General features: G+C 42.8%; 1 protein-coding gene across 1 annotated transcript in view; it reads right to left on the bottom strand.

The window, feature by feature from the left end:
- LOC141084514 (putative N-acetylated-alpha-linked acidic dipeptidase) overlaps positions 1 to 15528 on the bottom strand; it is an 88399-nt gene that overhangs the window by 57614 nt on the left and 15257 nt on the right. The window contains exon 3 of the mRNA XM_073569269.1: positions 2583 to 2769. Coding sequence (XP_073425370.1) covers positions 2583 to 2769 — 187 coding nt within the window. The remainder of the gene's footprint in view (positions 1 to 2582; positions 2770 to 15528) is intronic.

The raw sequence follows: 15528 nt of genomic DNA, 5'->3' as shown, positions 1-15528 counted from the left end.
ACACCGGGACAGGGACACAATTTTCCTGTAGGGTGTCAGAACATGCAGAAGCAGCAGCTCATCCACGACTACCTTGCTCAGGCACATTACATTTGGCATAGTCGGCAGGATGTTGCTCTCATCTAGAAAGCGGGGTAGAGACGACCCGTAGTGCAGATAGAAGAGCGCCAGAATACATATGGCCCAATATGGAGGCCAGAAGCTGGAAAGATAACTATGCGGCGGTGAAGAGAAGCACCGCCTATCATGGGGGTGAATGGACCCTGAGACGTATCCAGCCCAGAAGAGAAGACGTCGGCCAGAAGAGGGATGTGCCCCACAGCCGGGATCCAGCCAGGAGTGGGAGGTACGTAACTAAGGAGGGTGAGGCGCAATGTGAAGCGGTGCCCATCAGGTGGAAGATTCAGGAGGCATGGCCAAAGGCGGGGTCATCGAGAGTGAAACATCAGAAGAGGCAGAGCCAAACCCACAGGAAGCACGTAGTCAGGAAGCGCCTGGCGCCATTTTCGTCTCAGCACATGAGAGGTGAGGAACTGGGAGAAAAACACAGAGCGACGAAATCCAGGTGTGCCTCATGACTGCCCCATGGATATTAGTGAGGGAGAGATGGAAGAGGAGGAAGAGATGCTGGAGATCATCACACATGGGGCCGCTGCGGGAAGTTACTGGACATTGGGCACTGCCCCGGGGTCAGTCACCCTTACCGTGGACGATGATCCAGTGGTCAACCACTCCCCAGCCAGAGATAAGCCTTTTGGCCCAAGAACAACTTAGGGTGTTGTCCTTGACCTGTATGCCAAAGGAAGAGAGTCTCTTTCAGCTCAGGGAGAGAAAACCTCCCATGGTCACCAGTACAGGAGCAACACCTACTGATGAGGGCAAACAGACCTGTGTGTGGATGATCCCTGCTCAAGTCCCTGTCAGGGTGGTCTCCGAGAGAGAGGCGCAACGTGTTGAGTCCGATGTTGGTGTGGCGGAGATAAGGCTGGAAAAGCCGAAGCTTCCCCCTATAAATTGGTGGAGAATGGAACAAGACATCTTTAATACTCAGCCGACCTGAAGGGAAGCTCTACCCAGACTGAGTGTTAGGGCTGAAATTAGGTCCCGTATCTGAGGGCAAGACTGTAACCTGTTGTGCCCTATCCCACATGCTTTACTGTAATGATTGCAAACTGCTCCATAATTGTTTGACTGTCAAAGTATTTGGTGTCCTCTGGATTGTGTGCTGCATTTGTGCAAGATGGAAACCTGGACCTAGTAGAGGCCTATGGCCCACAAGTAAGTGTGATGGACCCCACCGGGACTGGAACACAATTTTCCTGTAGGGTGCCAGAGCGTACAGAAGCAGCAGCTCATCCACAACTACCTCACTCAGGCACATTACATCGAGGCTTCCATAGATATGAGACCGTCGGCCAAACCCTTTAATATCAGTTAGTCCGGCTGACAGTCTAATTTGTATTGGGTTGATGGAGGGGGCTTAAGTCACATAGTCGAATGAGTCACCTCATTTGCTGCAGTCATGATTTCCATCATATGATTGCTCAAATGCTATAACATGTAGATTAACTGAGAAACATTGCTTCTAATTACATGTGGTCCAGGTCACTGTTTCCCACAAGATGAACATACTCCTCCCCTGCTGCTATCATTCTCAATGGTCTACATGTTCTTTTATCCATGCTAAAGGAACAGGACAAACTCTATCGCATATAGACCTGTCATAACTTACCAAGTCACCTAAAGGACAGGTCACCATCTGCCAAAAAGTCAGTACACTCCTCTCCTGATGTTACTTATCATCATTTATACGATCTCAATAGCTCCATCGCAAAAAAAAAAACAACAGTACTACCATTCAGCTTTTATGCTGTACATTCATGGTCATCTTCAGCGTCAGCACAATGAAGCATTGTCTTGGTTCAGCTGGATAGATGAGGCCATGTGCAACCATGTAGACTGGACCAATTATACTTAGAAATCAAATTCAACATTGTGCCAAAACACAAAGTGGTATTCTTATCTAAGTGACGACACACTTCTAGGACAGGCCATCACTATGATCTGTGAACATCCGATTTCCATGAACCCAACCTATTCCGTGATTGAAGGGGCTTTAGCACTAAATTAGGCCTCTCGAAGGTTTCTCTTCATGATGGCCTCTTACAGTCCCTGACTGTATGGGAACTGAAAAAAATCCTCTTCACTTAAGGTGGGGTGGTGATCGGTCAGGCACCACTCTCCTGGGAATCCTGAAAAAGTGGAGGCAGTGCTCAGTGCTGTAGCCATTTCATTCTCAGGATCGGTGGAGGTCCCAGATGTCAGACAAAAAGTGATGGATATCTTAGTGCTACGGCTTCACTTAATAAAATGGGAATAATCACAATCCAAATTTGGGCCTCATTTGTAAAAACTGTAAGAAAACCTGGTGGCCCATAGCAACCAATCAGAGCACAGCTTACATTTCTCCGCAGCAGTTTAAAAATCGAAAGCCGTGTTCTGATTTGATCTTCAAAGCCATTTTGATAAATGAGGCCCATTGTAAAAGTAACTTCCATACAAAAGAAATGATGTGTATTTACCGCACGTCCTCGCTCGTCAACGATAGAGATGTAGTTGGGATTTGATTCATTGGGGTACGACAGTAAAATGTCATAAGGGGCAAGTTCCACTTTATCCAATCCATAATCCTTCCACTGGGTTTGGATTTGTTTCGCAAGAAGGAAATTCTCTTCTGTTCCGGCTAAATGAGGAACACGGCTAAAATTACTGAAAAAAAAAAAAGACCTTCAGAATTACCTCCCAATGCTACTGACCACAGAACAAGTAGTAACCCCATTTTCTGTTATGGCCAACTTTCATTCCCCCTCCCCCATCACCTTCTGCTATGAACCATAACTTTTCTAACACTTTGATATTTTTGGCCTTATGACCTTTACCTTCCAGGTTAAATATTCTTGGATTTTGATAAATTGGACTTTTACGGACATGACTATACCGAATACAATTATTTTTTAATGTCTTTTTATTTAACCCCTTCACCCCCAAGGGTGGTTTGCACGTTCATGACCGGGCCAATTTTTACAATTCTGACCACTGTACCTTTATGAGGTAATAACTCTGAAATGCTTCCATTGATCCCAGTGATTCTGACATTGTTTTCTCGTGACATATTGTACTTCATGTTAGTGGTAAAATTTCATTCAAATAACTTGCGTTTATTTGTGAAAAAAATGGAAATTTGGCAAAAATTTTGAAAATTTTGCAATTTTCCAACTTTGAATTTTTATGCCCTTAAATCACAGAAATACGGCACACAAAAAACTTGATAAGTAACATTTCCCACATGTTTACTTTACATCAGCACAATTTTGGAACCAAAATTTTTTTTTGTTAGGAAGTTATAAGGGTTAAAAGTTGACCAGCGATTTCTCATTTTTACAACACCATTTTATTTTTAGGACCACATCACATTTGAAGCCACTTTGAGGGGTCTATATGATAGAAAATACCCAAAAGTGACACCATTCTAAAAACTGAACCCCTTAAGGTGCTCAAAACCACATTCAAGAAGTTTATTAACCCATTAGGTGCGTCACAGGAATTTTTTTGAATATTTAAAAAGAAATGAACATCTAACTTTTTTTCACAAAAAAAATACTTCAGGTTCAATTTTTTTTATTTTACCAAGGGTAACAGGAGAAATTAGACTGCAAAAGTTATTGTGCAATTTGTCCTGAGTACGCTGATACCTGATTTGTGGGGGGGAACGACTGTTTCGGTGCATGGCAGAGCTCAGAATGGAAGGAGCGCCGTTTGACTTTTTCAATGCAAAATTGGCTGGAATTCAGATCAGACGCCATGTCACGTTTGGAGAGTCCCTGATGTACCTAAACAGTGGAAACCCCCTACAAGTGACCCCATTTTGGAAACTAGACCCCACAAGGAACTTATCTAGATATGTGGTGAGAACTTTGAACCCACAAGGGCTTTACAGAAGTTTATAACGTACAGCGGTACAATTAAAAAATTATATTTTTTCCACAAAAATGATCTTTTCACCCCAATTTTTATTTTCCCAAATGTAACAGGACCCTAAAAGTTATTGTGCAATTTGTCCTGAGTACGCTGATACCCCACATGTGGGGGTAAACCACTATTTGGGCGCATGGCAGAGCTCGGAAGGGAAGCAATGCCATTTGACGTTTTTGGCTGGAATTGAGATCGGACACCATGTCGCGTTTGGAAAACCCCTGATGTACCAAAACAGTGGAAACCCCCCACAAATGACACCATTTTGGAAACTAGACCCCCTAAGGAACTTATCTAGATGTGTGGTGAGAACTTTGAACCCCCATGGGCTTCACAGAAGTTTATAACATACAGCCATACAATTAAAAAATCATATTTTTTCCACAAAAATGATCTTTTCACCCTCAATTCTTATTTTTCCAAGGGTAACAGGACCCTAAAAGTTATTGTGCAATTTGTCCTGAGTACGCTGATACCCCACATGTGGGGGTAAACCACTATTTGGGCGCATGGCAGAGCTCGGAAGGGAAGCAATGCCATTTGACGTTTTTGGCTGGAATTGAGATCGGACACCATGTCGCGTTTGGAAAACCCCTGATGTACCAAAACAGTGGAAACCCCCCACAAATGACACCATTTTGGAAACTAGACCCCCTAAGGAACTTATCTAGATGTGTGGTGAGAACTTTGAACCCCCATGGGCTTCACAGAAGTTTATAACATAAAGCCATACAGTTAAAAAATCATATTTTTTCCACAAAAATGATCTTTTCACCCTCAATTCTTATTTTTCCAAGGGTAACAGGACCGTAAAAGTTATTGTGCAATTTGTTCTGAGTACGCTGATACCCCACATGTGGGGGTAAACCACTATTTGGGCGCATGGCAGAGCTCGGAAGGGAAGCAGCGCCATTTGACGTTTTTGGCTGGAATTGAGATCGGACACCATGTCGCGTTTGGAAAACTCCTGATGTACCAAAACAGTGGAAACCCCCCACAAATGACACCATTTTGGAAACTAGACCCCTAAGCAACTTATCTAGATGTGTGGTGAGCACTTTGACCCCCCCAGTGCTTCACAGAAGTTTATAATGCCCGGGCGTGAAAATAAATAATTTGTATTTTTTCCACAAACATGATCTTTTAGTCACCATTTTTTTATTTTCCCAAGGGTAACAGGAGAAATTGGACCCCAAAAGTTGTTGTCCAATTTGTCCTGAGTATGCTGATACCCCATATGTGGGAGAAAACTACTGTATGGGCACACGTCGGGGCTCGGAAGGGAAGTAGTGACGTTTTGGAATGCAGACTTTGATGGAATGGTCTGCGGGTGTCATGTTGCCTTTGGAGAGCCCCTAATGTACCTAAACAGTGGAAACCCCCCACAAATGACCCCATTTTGAAAACTAGACCCACTAAGGAACTTATCTAGATGTGAGGTGAGCACTTTGAACCCCCAAGGTCTTCACAGAAGTTTATAATGCCAGGGCATGAAAATAAAAAAATCGTATTTTTTCCAGAAACATGATCAATTAGTCCGCAATTTTTTCATTTTCCCAAGGGTAACAGGAGAAATTGGACCCCAAAAGTTGTTGTCCAATTTGGCCTGAGTACGCTGACACCCCATATGTGGGAGAAAACTACTGTATGGACACACGTCGGGGCTCGGAAGGGAAGCAGTGACGTTTTGGAATGCAGACTTTGATGGAATGGTCTGCGGGTGTCATGTGCGTTTGGAGAGCCCCTGATGTACCTAAACTATTGAAACTCCCCACAAGTGACCCCATTTTGGACACTAGACCCCCCACGGAACTTATCTAGATGTGTGGTGAGCACTTTGAACCCCCAAGTGCTTCACAGAAGTTTATAACACTCGGACGTGAAAATAAAAAAATAATTTTTTTCCACAAAAATGATATTTTTGCCCCCAATTTTTTATTTTTGCAATTTGTCCTGAGTAGGCTGATACCCTACATGTGGGGGTAAAACACGGTTTGGGCGCATGGCAGAGCTTGGAAGGGAAGGAGCACCATTTGACTTTTTCAACTCAGAATTGGCTGGAATTGAGATCAGACGCCATGTTGCATTTGGAGAGCCCCTGATGTGCCCAAACAGTGGAAACCCCCAATTATAACTCCAACCCTAACCCCAACACACCCCTAACCCTAATCTGAGCCCTAACCCTAGCCCTAGCCCTAACCCTAGCCCTAACCCTAGCCCTAACCCTAACCCTAACCCTAGCCCTAGCCCTAACCCTAATCTGAGCCCTAACCCTAGCCCTAGCCCTAGCCCTAACCCTAAGGCTGTGTGCACACGCTGCGGATTTTGCTGCGGTTCCGCAGCGGTTTTGGCTGCTGCGGACCCCAGTACCATGATTCCCTATGGGAATCAAAAACCGCAGTGCAGACGGTGCGGAATTTTCTGCGCGGATTATCTGCGGTTTTCAATCCGCAGAAAGAATTGACATGATTTTACAAAATCCGCGCGGATGAATCCGCACCTAATCCGCAGCGTGTGCACACAGCCTTACCCTAACGGGAAAATGGAGATAAATACTTTTTTTTAGTTTTATTATTTTTCCCTAACTAAGGGGGTGATAACGGGGGGTTTGATTTACTATTTATGGCGGTTTTTATGTTTGGCGGCTGTCGCACGCTAAAAGACGCTTTTTATTGTAAAAATAGTTTTTGATCACCACATTTTGAGAGCTATAATTTTTCCGTATTTTGACCCACTGAGTCACGTGAGGTCTTATTTTTTGCGGGATGAGTTGACGTTTTTATTGGTACCATTTTCGGGCACGTGACATTTTTTGATCGCTTTTTATTCCTATTTTTGGGACGCAGAATGAACAAAAACCAGCGTTTCATGAATTTCTTTTGGGGGGGTGCGTTTACACCGTTCCGCGTGCGGTAAAATTGATAAGGCGGTTTTATTCTTCGGGTCAGTACGGTTACAGCGATACCTCATTTAGGTCGTTTTTTTATGTTTTTGTCGGTTTTATGCAATGAAAACTATTTTATATAAAAAATAATTATTTTTGCATCGCTTTATTCTGTGAGCTATAACTTTTTTATTTTTTCGCTGATGATGCTGTGTGGTGGCTCGTTTTTTGCGGGACAAGATGACGTTTTCAGCGGTACCATGGATATTTATATGCGTCTTTTTGATCGTGCGTTATTACACTTTTTGTTTGGCGGTATGATAATAAATCATTATTTTTGCTTCGTTTTTTATTTTTATTTTTTAAGGGGTTTGCTAAAAGGGTTAACTAATGGGACAGTTTTATAGGGCGGGTCATTACGGACGCGGCGATACCTAATATGTGTACTTTTATTGGTTTTTTTTTATTATTTTCAAAAAATGAATTTATTGGGGAATATTTTTTTTTTTTTTACTAATTTATTTGGCGATTTTTTTAAATTTATTTTTACATTTTTTTTTAATTTTTTTTTTACTTTATTACATAGTCCCAGGTGGGACATCATTGTCCTGTGACAGATCGCTGATCTGTCACATCACAGATCACTGTGACAGATCAGCAATCTGTCACAGGCATTGAAGCAGACTTCCTCTTGCCTGCGCTTTGCAGGCACTGAGGAAGCCAGCTTCCTGCAGGCCCCCGAAGGCCCCCGTCGCCATCTTGGATTCGGGGGCCTGGAGGATAGGAGCCCCCCGCAGCAGCGCTGCACATTGCGCTGCCGTGGGGGGCTCAGGGAAGCACGGAGGGAGCCCCCTCCCTGCCGATGCTTCCCTTTAACTCCCGGTACACCGCGATCATGTTTGATCGCGGTGTGCAAGGGGTTAACGTGTCGGGAGCGGTCCGTGACCGCCCCTGACACATAGTGCCGGGTGTCAGCTGTGATAATCAGCTGACACCCGGCCGCGATCAGCGGCGCTTACCACGTGGGCGCCGCTGATCGCGGTAGACGTACTATCCCGTCCACGGTCATACGAGCCTGGGTACCGTGGACGGGATAGTACGTCGGATGTCAGGAAGGGGTTAAAGGGGGCGATACAATTTTTTTTAACTCTACTTTTTTTAATCCCCACCAGGCACTTGAATTTGTGATCATCTGATCATTTGTTCTATAAATTTAAATAAAATATATCTATGTATATATTATATATATATATATTTATGTTTTATGTGTTTTTTATATGTTTTATATGTTTGTCCATTATTGTAGGTTTTTTAACCAGAAAGTGGCATGTCCAGTAGGATATGGAAGGGTTAAGACAGGACCCGTCAGAGAAGTGTCACCTTGCCGCGGTTGACGGGCACATATGAATTGGCCAAATCATGCACTAAGAACCTTCGCTTTTTTTGTCTAGCTGCTCAAAAAAATAAAGGGGACACTTAACACAATGTAACTCCATAGTCAAACTTCTGTAAAATCAAAATGTCCACTTAGGAAGCAACAGTTTCACATGCTGCTGTGCAAATGGAATAGACAACGGATGGAAATTATTGGCAATTATCAAGACACCCTCAATAAAGGAGTGGTTCTGCAGGTGGGGACCACAGACCACATCTCAGTACCAATGCTTTCTGGCTGATGTTTTGGTCACTTTTGAATGTTGGTTGTGCTTTCACACTCATGGTAGCATGAGACGGACTCTACAAACCACACAAGTAGCTGAGGTAGTGCAGCTCATGCAGGATGGCACATCAATGCGAGCTATGGCAAGAGGGTTTGCTGTGTCTGTCGGTGTAGTGTCCAGAGGCTAGAGACACTACCAGGAGACAGGCCAGTACACCGGGAGATGTGGAGGGGGCCGTAGGAGGGCAACAACCCAGCAGCAGGACTGCTAACTCAGCCTTTGTGCAAAACGGAAAAGGAGGAGCACTGCCAGAGCCCTGCAAAATGACCTCCAGCAGGCCACAAATGTGCATGTGTCTGCACAAATGGTTACAGTAGAAACCGACTCCATGAGGATGGTACAGTATGAGGCCCCAACGTCCACAGATGGGGGTTGTGCTCACAGCCCAACACCGTGCAGGACGCTTTGCATTTGCCACAGAACAATGTATATATGTATGTATATACACATCCATATATACACGTAAATTCAATTTAATTTTGAGAAATAAAAAAGTTAAGGAAAATGTAAAAAAAATGACATTATTAAATTACATATATATAAAACAATTTTATCAAATAAAGATATACATAATGTAGACATAATAATATATAGCAAAAATCACAATCTCTGTCAGTCATGAGCATCCTAAAAGCTACAATCAAGGAATGACAGTGGTATTTAAGTGGTTAAACAGCAGCGATTAGTGAAAACTCTGGTTGCTGCTAGTAGTGATGGTGGCTGGCTGACCACATCCAGCACCTGCCTGGTACAGTACAGACTCCATACACAACATAGAATGTGTCTTGTATCGAGATTCGGTTCTATTGAAATGAATGAGACTGATCTGCAATACCACATGCGAACTAGGGGCAGGTGTGACACTATTTTTTTGGAAGACAGCAGCCATTTTTTTCTTTTTAATCCTAGGCAATCCCCTGTAACTTGCCATTTTTATCTGCAAAATTCTTCCGTAAAACAGAGAAATGATGTGGCGTGTGAGAAGAAAAGAAAAATCAGAATCTCACCAGTTAATGATAGATTCATAGATCCTTTCTGGGTGGATAGTAAAACAAATATAATAAACAAGTGTTCTTTGTGCCATAAATGAAACAATATACACAAAAAGTTCTTTGTTCTGGGTCTTCAATACACAGTAATTACACACTACTTCTAAATGTAGACCTAAATGGCCGAGTGAAGCACAGCGAGACAGCACATTATGGGTCACCCTTTTCTCCTTGGTACTTTAGTCTGGGATTAAAGGGAGCCTATCTGCCATCTAACGCTACCTGAACCATCGGCAGCATGAAAATTAGAGGGTTCATTATTAAAGACAGGTTACATTTCATTAACGAGCCAGGCATGTAGCAAAGGATCTTGATATTGGAAGAGAAGTCTTCATGGTGGCTCCTTCTGGCTTTTCCCTACCCAACTTGGCTTGATTGACAGACAAGGAGAAGCTAATGGCCTTCGTTCTGCTGGTGTGCAAATTCCAGAGAGATACCACCGTTCACCTCCATCTCCGTATTTCACAGCCTCACATGAGGCAACATTTCTTGAGGATCAAGCCTCGAAACGTTCCACATGAGTTTGTCAATCATATGTCTAATGGCACCTGTGTGCATTTTGAGGACCGAGTTTTTGATATCAGGGCTACAGGAGTGGACCTATGTGAGGATTAGAGTAATCTGTGTGACAGAGCAGATGAATTATGAAAAACAGATCATTTCAACACCCCAAATCAGTATATTTGAGCTATGCCTTTGATATCCCCAAACCTCCCAGAAACACTTATTTTGGGTCAAAGTTTGCAAACTCCCCACATATTTTGGGGTTCAGTTCCTAAGACTGTCCAAGGTTAAAAAAAAACTAAAAACCAAATTGGAAAAACTATGGTACATCAGGTCTTAAGGAGGTTTTCTCAAGATTAATTTTCAAGAGTGTGCTGCTCCTCTGTCTCCATGCTTCTTGCTTCTCGGGGGGGGGGTGCACTTCTGAAGATTCATAAGTATGGTTGGTCTAAACTGCGCACTCTCCGATACTACAGCTATACCTCTGCAGCATCAGTGGAGCAGAGGGGCACACAAGCTGGTAAGATCCAGCAATTGCAAGCTCTATAACAACCACCTTGTAAGTGCTGCACTCTTTATCTAGCTGAACAGCTATCACTCATAGGCAACGAGCAGGAAACCATGGAATTACAAAATCTATTCTTGGGAATGGGAAGGAATTTTAATAGCAAATATATTGCAAAGTTGCTTGTTGTTACAATTAATTTGCAATTTTAACCATTTGTGTTGAGATAACCCCATTAAGTTGACTATGTTACTGCAGACTTGTGAATCCTCACATCACGCTCAGCATGCATTATCAAGATTCCACGGTGGCGGCGGTGAGACTAGGCGGTCATGCGACCACGATAGGCAAACTTCTGGCCACATTCCGACTAGAGATGCCGTACATGTCGGAATGTGGCAAGGAATTTGCAGGTCACATACTTGTGGTGGTCGTCTAGTCTCGCCGCCAGCCCCATAGAATCCTGACAGCACGCTCTGTGAGGATTCACAAGTCTACGGTCAGCGTAACTGCAGAGTTTTGTGGCAATCTCTTTAAGGCTAGTCTACTAAAAAAATAAATAAATAAAGTAGGAGGCTTTACATGTGCAGCATATTCAACACCATCATGTCTACTCCCATTGAAAGCGTGTGCATAGTCTACATATGCATAGGAGAAGATATATGTCCACCTCAAGCCCACAGTCGTATTACAACTTTGTTTGGAAGGAGCGCTAATATGGATCCCATAAAGATGCATCGGAATCCCTACATGTCCTTGATTTTATATGGAAGAAAAAGAAAAACACATGGCAGCCTCCATCAGATGCCATATTGGAAGCCATGTGTCTATGGCAAGATGTCAACATATGTACCTGACCTGATGAAGCACATCAAGCAGCAACTAGAGGCCATGTGCCTTTGGGCTAGGGAATCTTACACCTGCCATTCACATGGCTTCATCAGTGAAGGTCAAAATGATTGCATTTTTGAAGAACGTGATCTCCACCAACACCACCGATTTCCATAAAGTAATTCCTACATGGAACCTTAAATTCCTTCTCAGTAGTAGGTGGGTGGTGAAATTCTGCCACGACTTTCTTTTTTTAGCACTCTAAAGGAATACAGGTGCTTCTCACTAAATTAGAATATCATCAAAAAGTTAATTTATTTCAGTTCTTCAATGCAAAAGTGACTTTCCTATATTCTGTAGAGTCATTACACACAGAGTGATCTATTTCACGGGTTTATTTCTGTTAATGTTGATGATTATGGCTTACAGCCAATGAAAACCCAAAAGTCATTATCTCAGGAAATCAGAAAAATTAACAAAAAACACCTATAAAGGCTTACTAAGTGTTTAAAAAAGTCCCTTAGTCTGTTTCAGTAGCTCCACAATCATGGGGAAGACTGCTGACTTGACAGATGTCCAGAAGGCAGTCACTGACACACTCCACAAGGAGGGGAAGCCACAAAAGGCCATTGCTAAAGAAGCCGGCTGTTCACCGAGTGCTGTATCCAAGAATATTGATGAACAGTTGAGTGGAAGGAAAAAATGTGGTAGAAAAAGGTGCACAAGCAACCGGGATAACCGCAGCCTGGAAAGGATTGTTAAGAAAAGGCCATTCAAAAATTTGGGGGAGATTGACAAGGAGTGGACAGCTGCTGGAGTCATTGCTTCAAGAGCCACCACACACAGACGTGAATTGGTGGTCCTTGATGATCCTCTCCGGAATTGCCCAAATCAAACCCATAAACTCTAATTCATGGGTGGGGTTTGTGTAAACCCTGTGCCTCTTCGTCCGGGACATAGTCAGTTTCAGAACCGTTGCCATGTATGATACTTGTGAACTCTCGGAATCCCATAACAGTTGACAGAATTCCTATGAGCTGCTAAAGCCTAATGAAGTCTCCCAGAAAGCAGCATTTCTGAAAGGTCCATTGTGAATGATGCCAGGATGCCTGAATTTCCAACAGAGCCCCATGGTGACATTTTGTGGTGAATTTGGAGAAACCTCGTTATATTAGCTACCATAAAGGTCATAAATTTAGCAATTAAACCAAATTTGGAATGGGGGGTGGTGGCAGGGGAGGGGAGTGTAGATGATTTTGATTGCAGCTGTTTTGACTTTAGATAACCTCAAAGTAAAGAAAAAATGCCTTCATGCAACTGGAAGCGTTGGCCATTAATTGGGAGCTGGGTTCAGTTAGTCATCAACAATCTGGAGGTTAATAATTACAACCAGGGCAGCTTGACACAAGGCAAATGGGATTGTTACTGTTCATTACTAGATCCACACCACACATGCCGGAGGGCCAAAAGGTTACAAAAACAAGCTAGAAAAATAACGAAAAATAAGCTTAGAAGACAAATGCTGTTAATCACAGAGACAGCCCATGCAGTAACATCCCTTTAGTTTTACAACCTACGGGCCAGGAAGACAGCGGGCCACAGATTACTCATTTCAGAGAACAGTGACTTTTTTTTTTTCTTTAATTCTATTTTTCTTCTGTTATTTTTCTTCTATTTTTTTGAGCATTTAAAGCTATTTTTTACAGCAGCTACAAAGTCCTTAGCCATGGACCAGCTCTGACTGATTGGCTGTCATGGAGAGTGTTGTGGGCAAGCATGCTTTGTGCAGTGAGGGGGCAGGAGTGAGCTGTGACCATCACATACTGTGAATGGTAGACCCTGTGTTATCTACTGTTTATAGAGGTGTTATCAGTCATTGTACAAGAGGAGGAGGTGAGCTGTGACATCCCCTATTGTGAATGGTGGATCCTGTGTTATCTACTGTATATAGAGCAGTTATCAGTCATTGTACAGAAGGGGGAGGTGAGCTGTGACATCCCCTATTGTGAATGGTGGATCCTGTGTTATCTACTGCAGGGTTCCCCAACTCCAGTCCTCAAGGCCCACCAACAGATCATGTTTTCAGGATTTCCTTTGTATTGCTCAGGTGATAATTGCTTCACCTGTGCAATACAAAGGAAATCCTGAAAACATGATCTGTTGGTGGGCCTTGATCTACTGTATATAGAGGTGTTATCAGTCATTGTACAGGAGGAGGAGGTGATCTGTGACATCCCCTATTGTGAATGGTGGATCCTGTGTTATCTACTGTATATAGAGGAGTTACCAGTCATTGTACAGGAGGAGGAGGTGAGCTGTGACATTATCTATTGTGAATGGTGGATCCTGTATTATCTACTGTATATAAAGGTGTTATCAGTCATTGAACAGGAGGAGGTGAGCTGTGACATCCTCTATTGTGAATGGTGGATTCTGTGTTATCTACTGTATATAGAGGTGTTATCAGTCATTATACAGGAGGAGGAGGTGGCAAGATGTGACATCACCAGGTGAACTATGACGTCAACAATTGTGAATGGTGGATCCTGTGTTATTTATAGAAGTCAACTTAAATGTCCCCATACACATTATCTAAAGTTGACAGCACCTGCTGATATCAATGTGTACAGAGGCCACTTTACTTTCGGGAGTGGGGTTGGGGATTATGGGGTAGGAGATAAGAGACTAATTGGGCAGTAACGTTCTCCTCTTTTCCATTTGAAGACAACTGATGCCGAACTTTCATGTATATGGAGGCAGTCTGGAGAAACCAGTGCTTGGCTGTCAGCCATCGTGAGTATGGCCAGCTTTCTCCTACCTGCTATGATAATTAGTTGACAGATATTATTTTAGGTATGAGCTGAAAAATGAAATAATAAAGCCACACATCACCAAAACGAGAGATTTTCATTTAAAAACTTGATTTAAACAATAAGACGTTTTCGGATGACGTGCCTTTTGTGCAGCATTTGCGCCTCATAATGTTATATTAAATCATTGGGCTATTCTTTAATGTTAATATGAGAAGGGTCCGATGTTGGGACCCCCCGCCGATCTCAAGGAGGCGCATTTTTTGGGCAACGAGTTTCTCTTCAGGTTACAGGAGTTGCACCGTGGTTCTGAAAGCGGATGGATGGCTGAATGCGCCACTGGATCCCCACAATCAGCATATACAGCAATGACTGAAGCGCCACTTCCATTGCAATGGCCGGCCCTGTGCTACAGTGCTCCTATCTAGCGTCATACAATGGACTGAAAAACAGGAGAATATTCCTAGCGTGGCAAAATGGTGAGAAAAAAAATATTCTGCAACTTTTTTTTTTTTACTGTATTGTGTTCTAAAATGAAATGACAACATGATTCTCCAAATCAATACAATTGGTTTCATAGCCTGTCTTTTGATCTAGACTTATGATATTTGGAAATGTCAAATATGTGTATTTATTTCTTAGTTTTTAACTGGGGAAACGGGGTGGTGATCCAATTTTTATGTTTTTTATTTTTTATAATTTTTTTTAAAAAAGGGATCCTGACGGCTGACACAACCAATGGCTAATAGGGCATTAATTACTCAAACACTGCAGCGTTGCAGAGAAAACATTCATTTAAAGAGTAACCGTTGTTGTCATTTCTATTTCATAAATCAATAGCACACATGAAAATGCTATAATATATCAGAGAAATCTGCTACTTTCTCCTCCTGGACTGATCTTTCAGTCTCACATCTCGGGTTAAAATCCGTACTTAATGAAGACAGATTTTCCAATTAATAGGTTAGGAAATAACAGTTGGTGCTCATAAGACTCTATGTAGAAGGGAGCAGGGAAGGAGCATGAGGTAGACACTAACAGCCTGCTAGAAGTTCACCTGACATGACAGTTTCTCAAGTGTGCCAGCTTCTCCTGGGAGATCTGGGGTTAGGTGATCATTACGTATTGGGAATTGCAGGTCTTCCATTTAGTCTGTGTGTTTTGTTCCTCATATTAAATAGACCTTGTTTCC

The sequence above is a fragment of the Dendrobates tinctorius genome, unplaced genomic scaffold, assembly GCF_039654945.1.
Source record: "Dendrobates tinctorius isolate UK_male_01 unplaced genomic scaffold, ASM3965494v1 ptg000023l, whole genome shotgun sequence".
NCBI lineage: Eukaryota > Metazoa > Chordata > Amphibia > Anura > Dendrobatidae > Dendrobates > Dendrobates tinctorius.
This window is presented reverse-complemented; position numbering and strand designations above follow the sequence as displayed.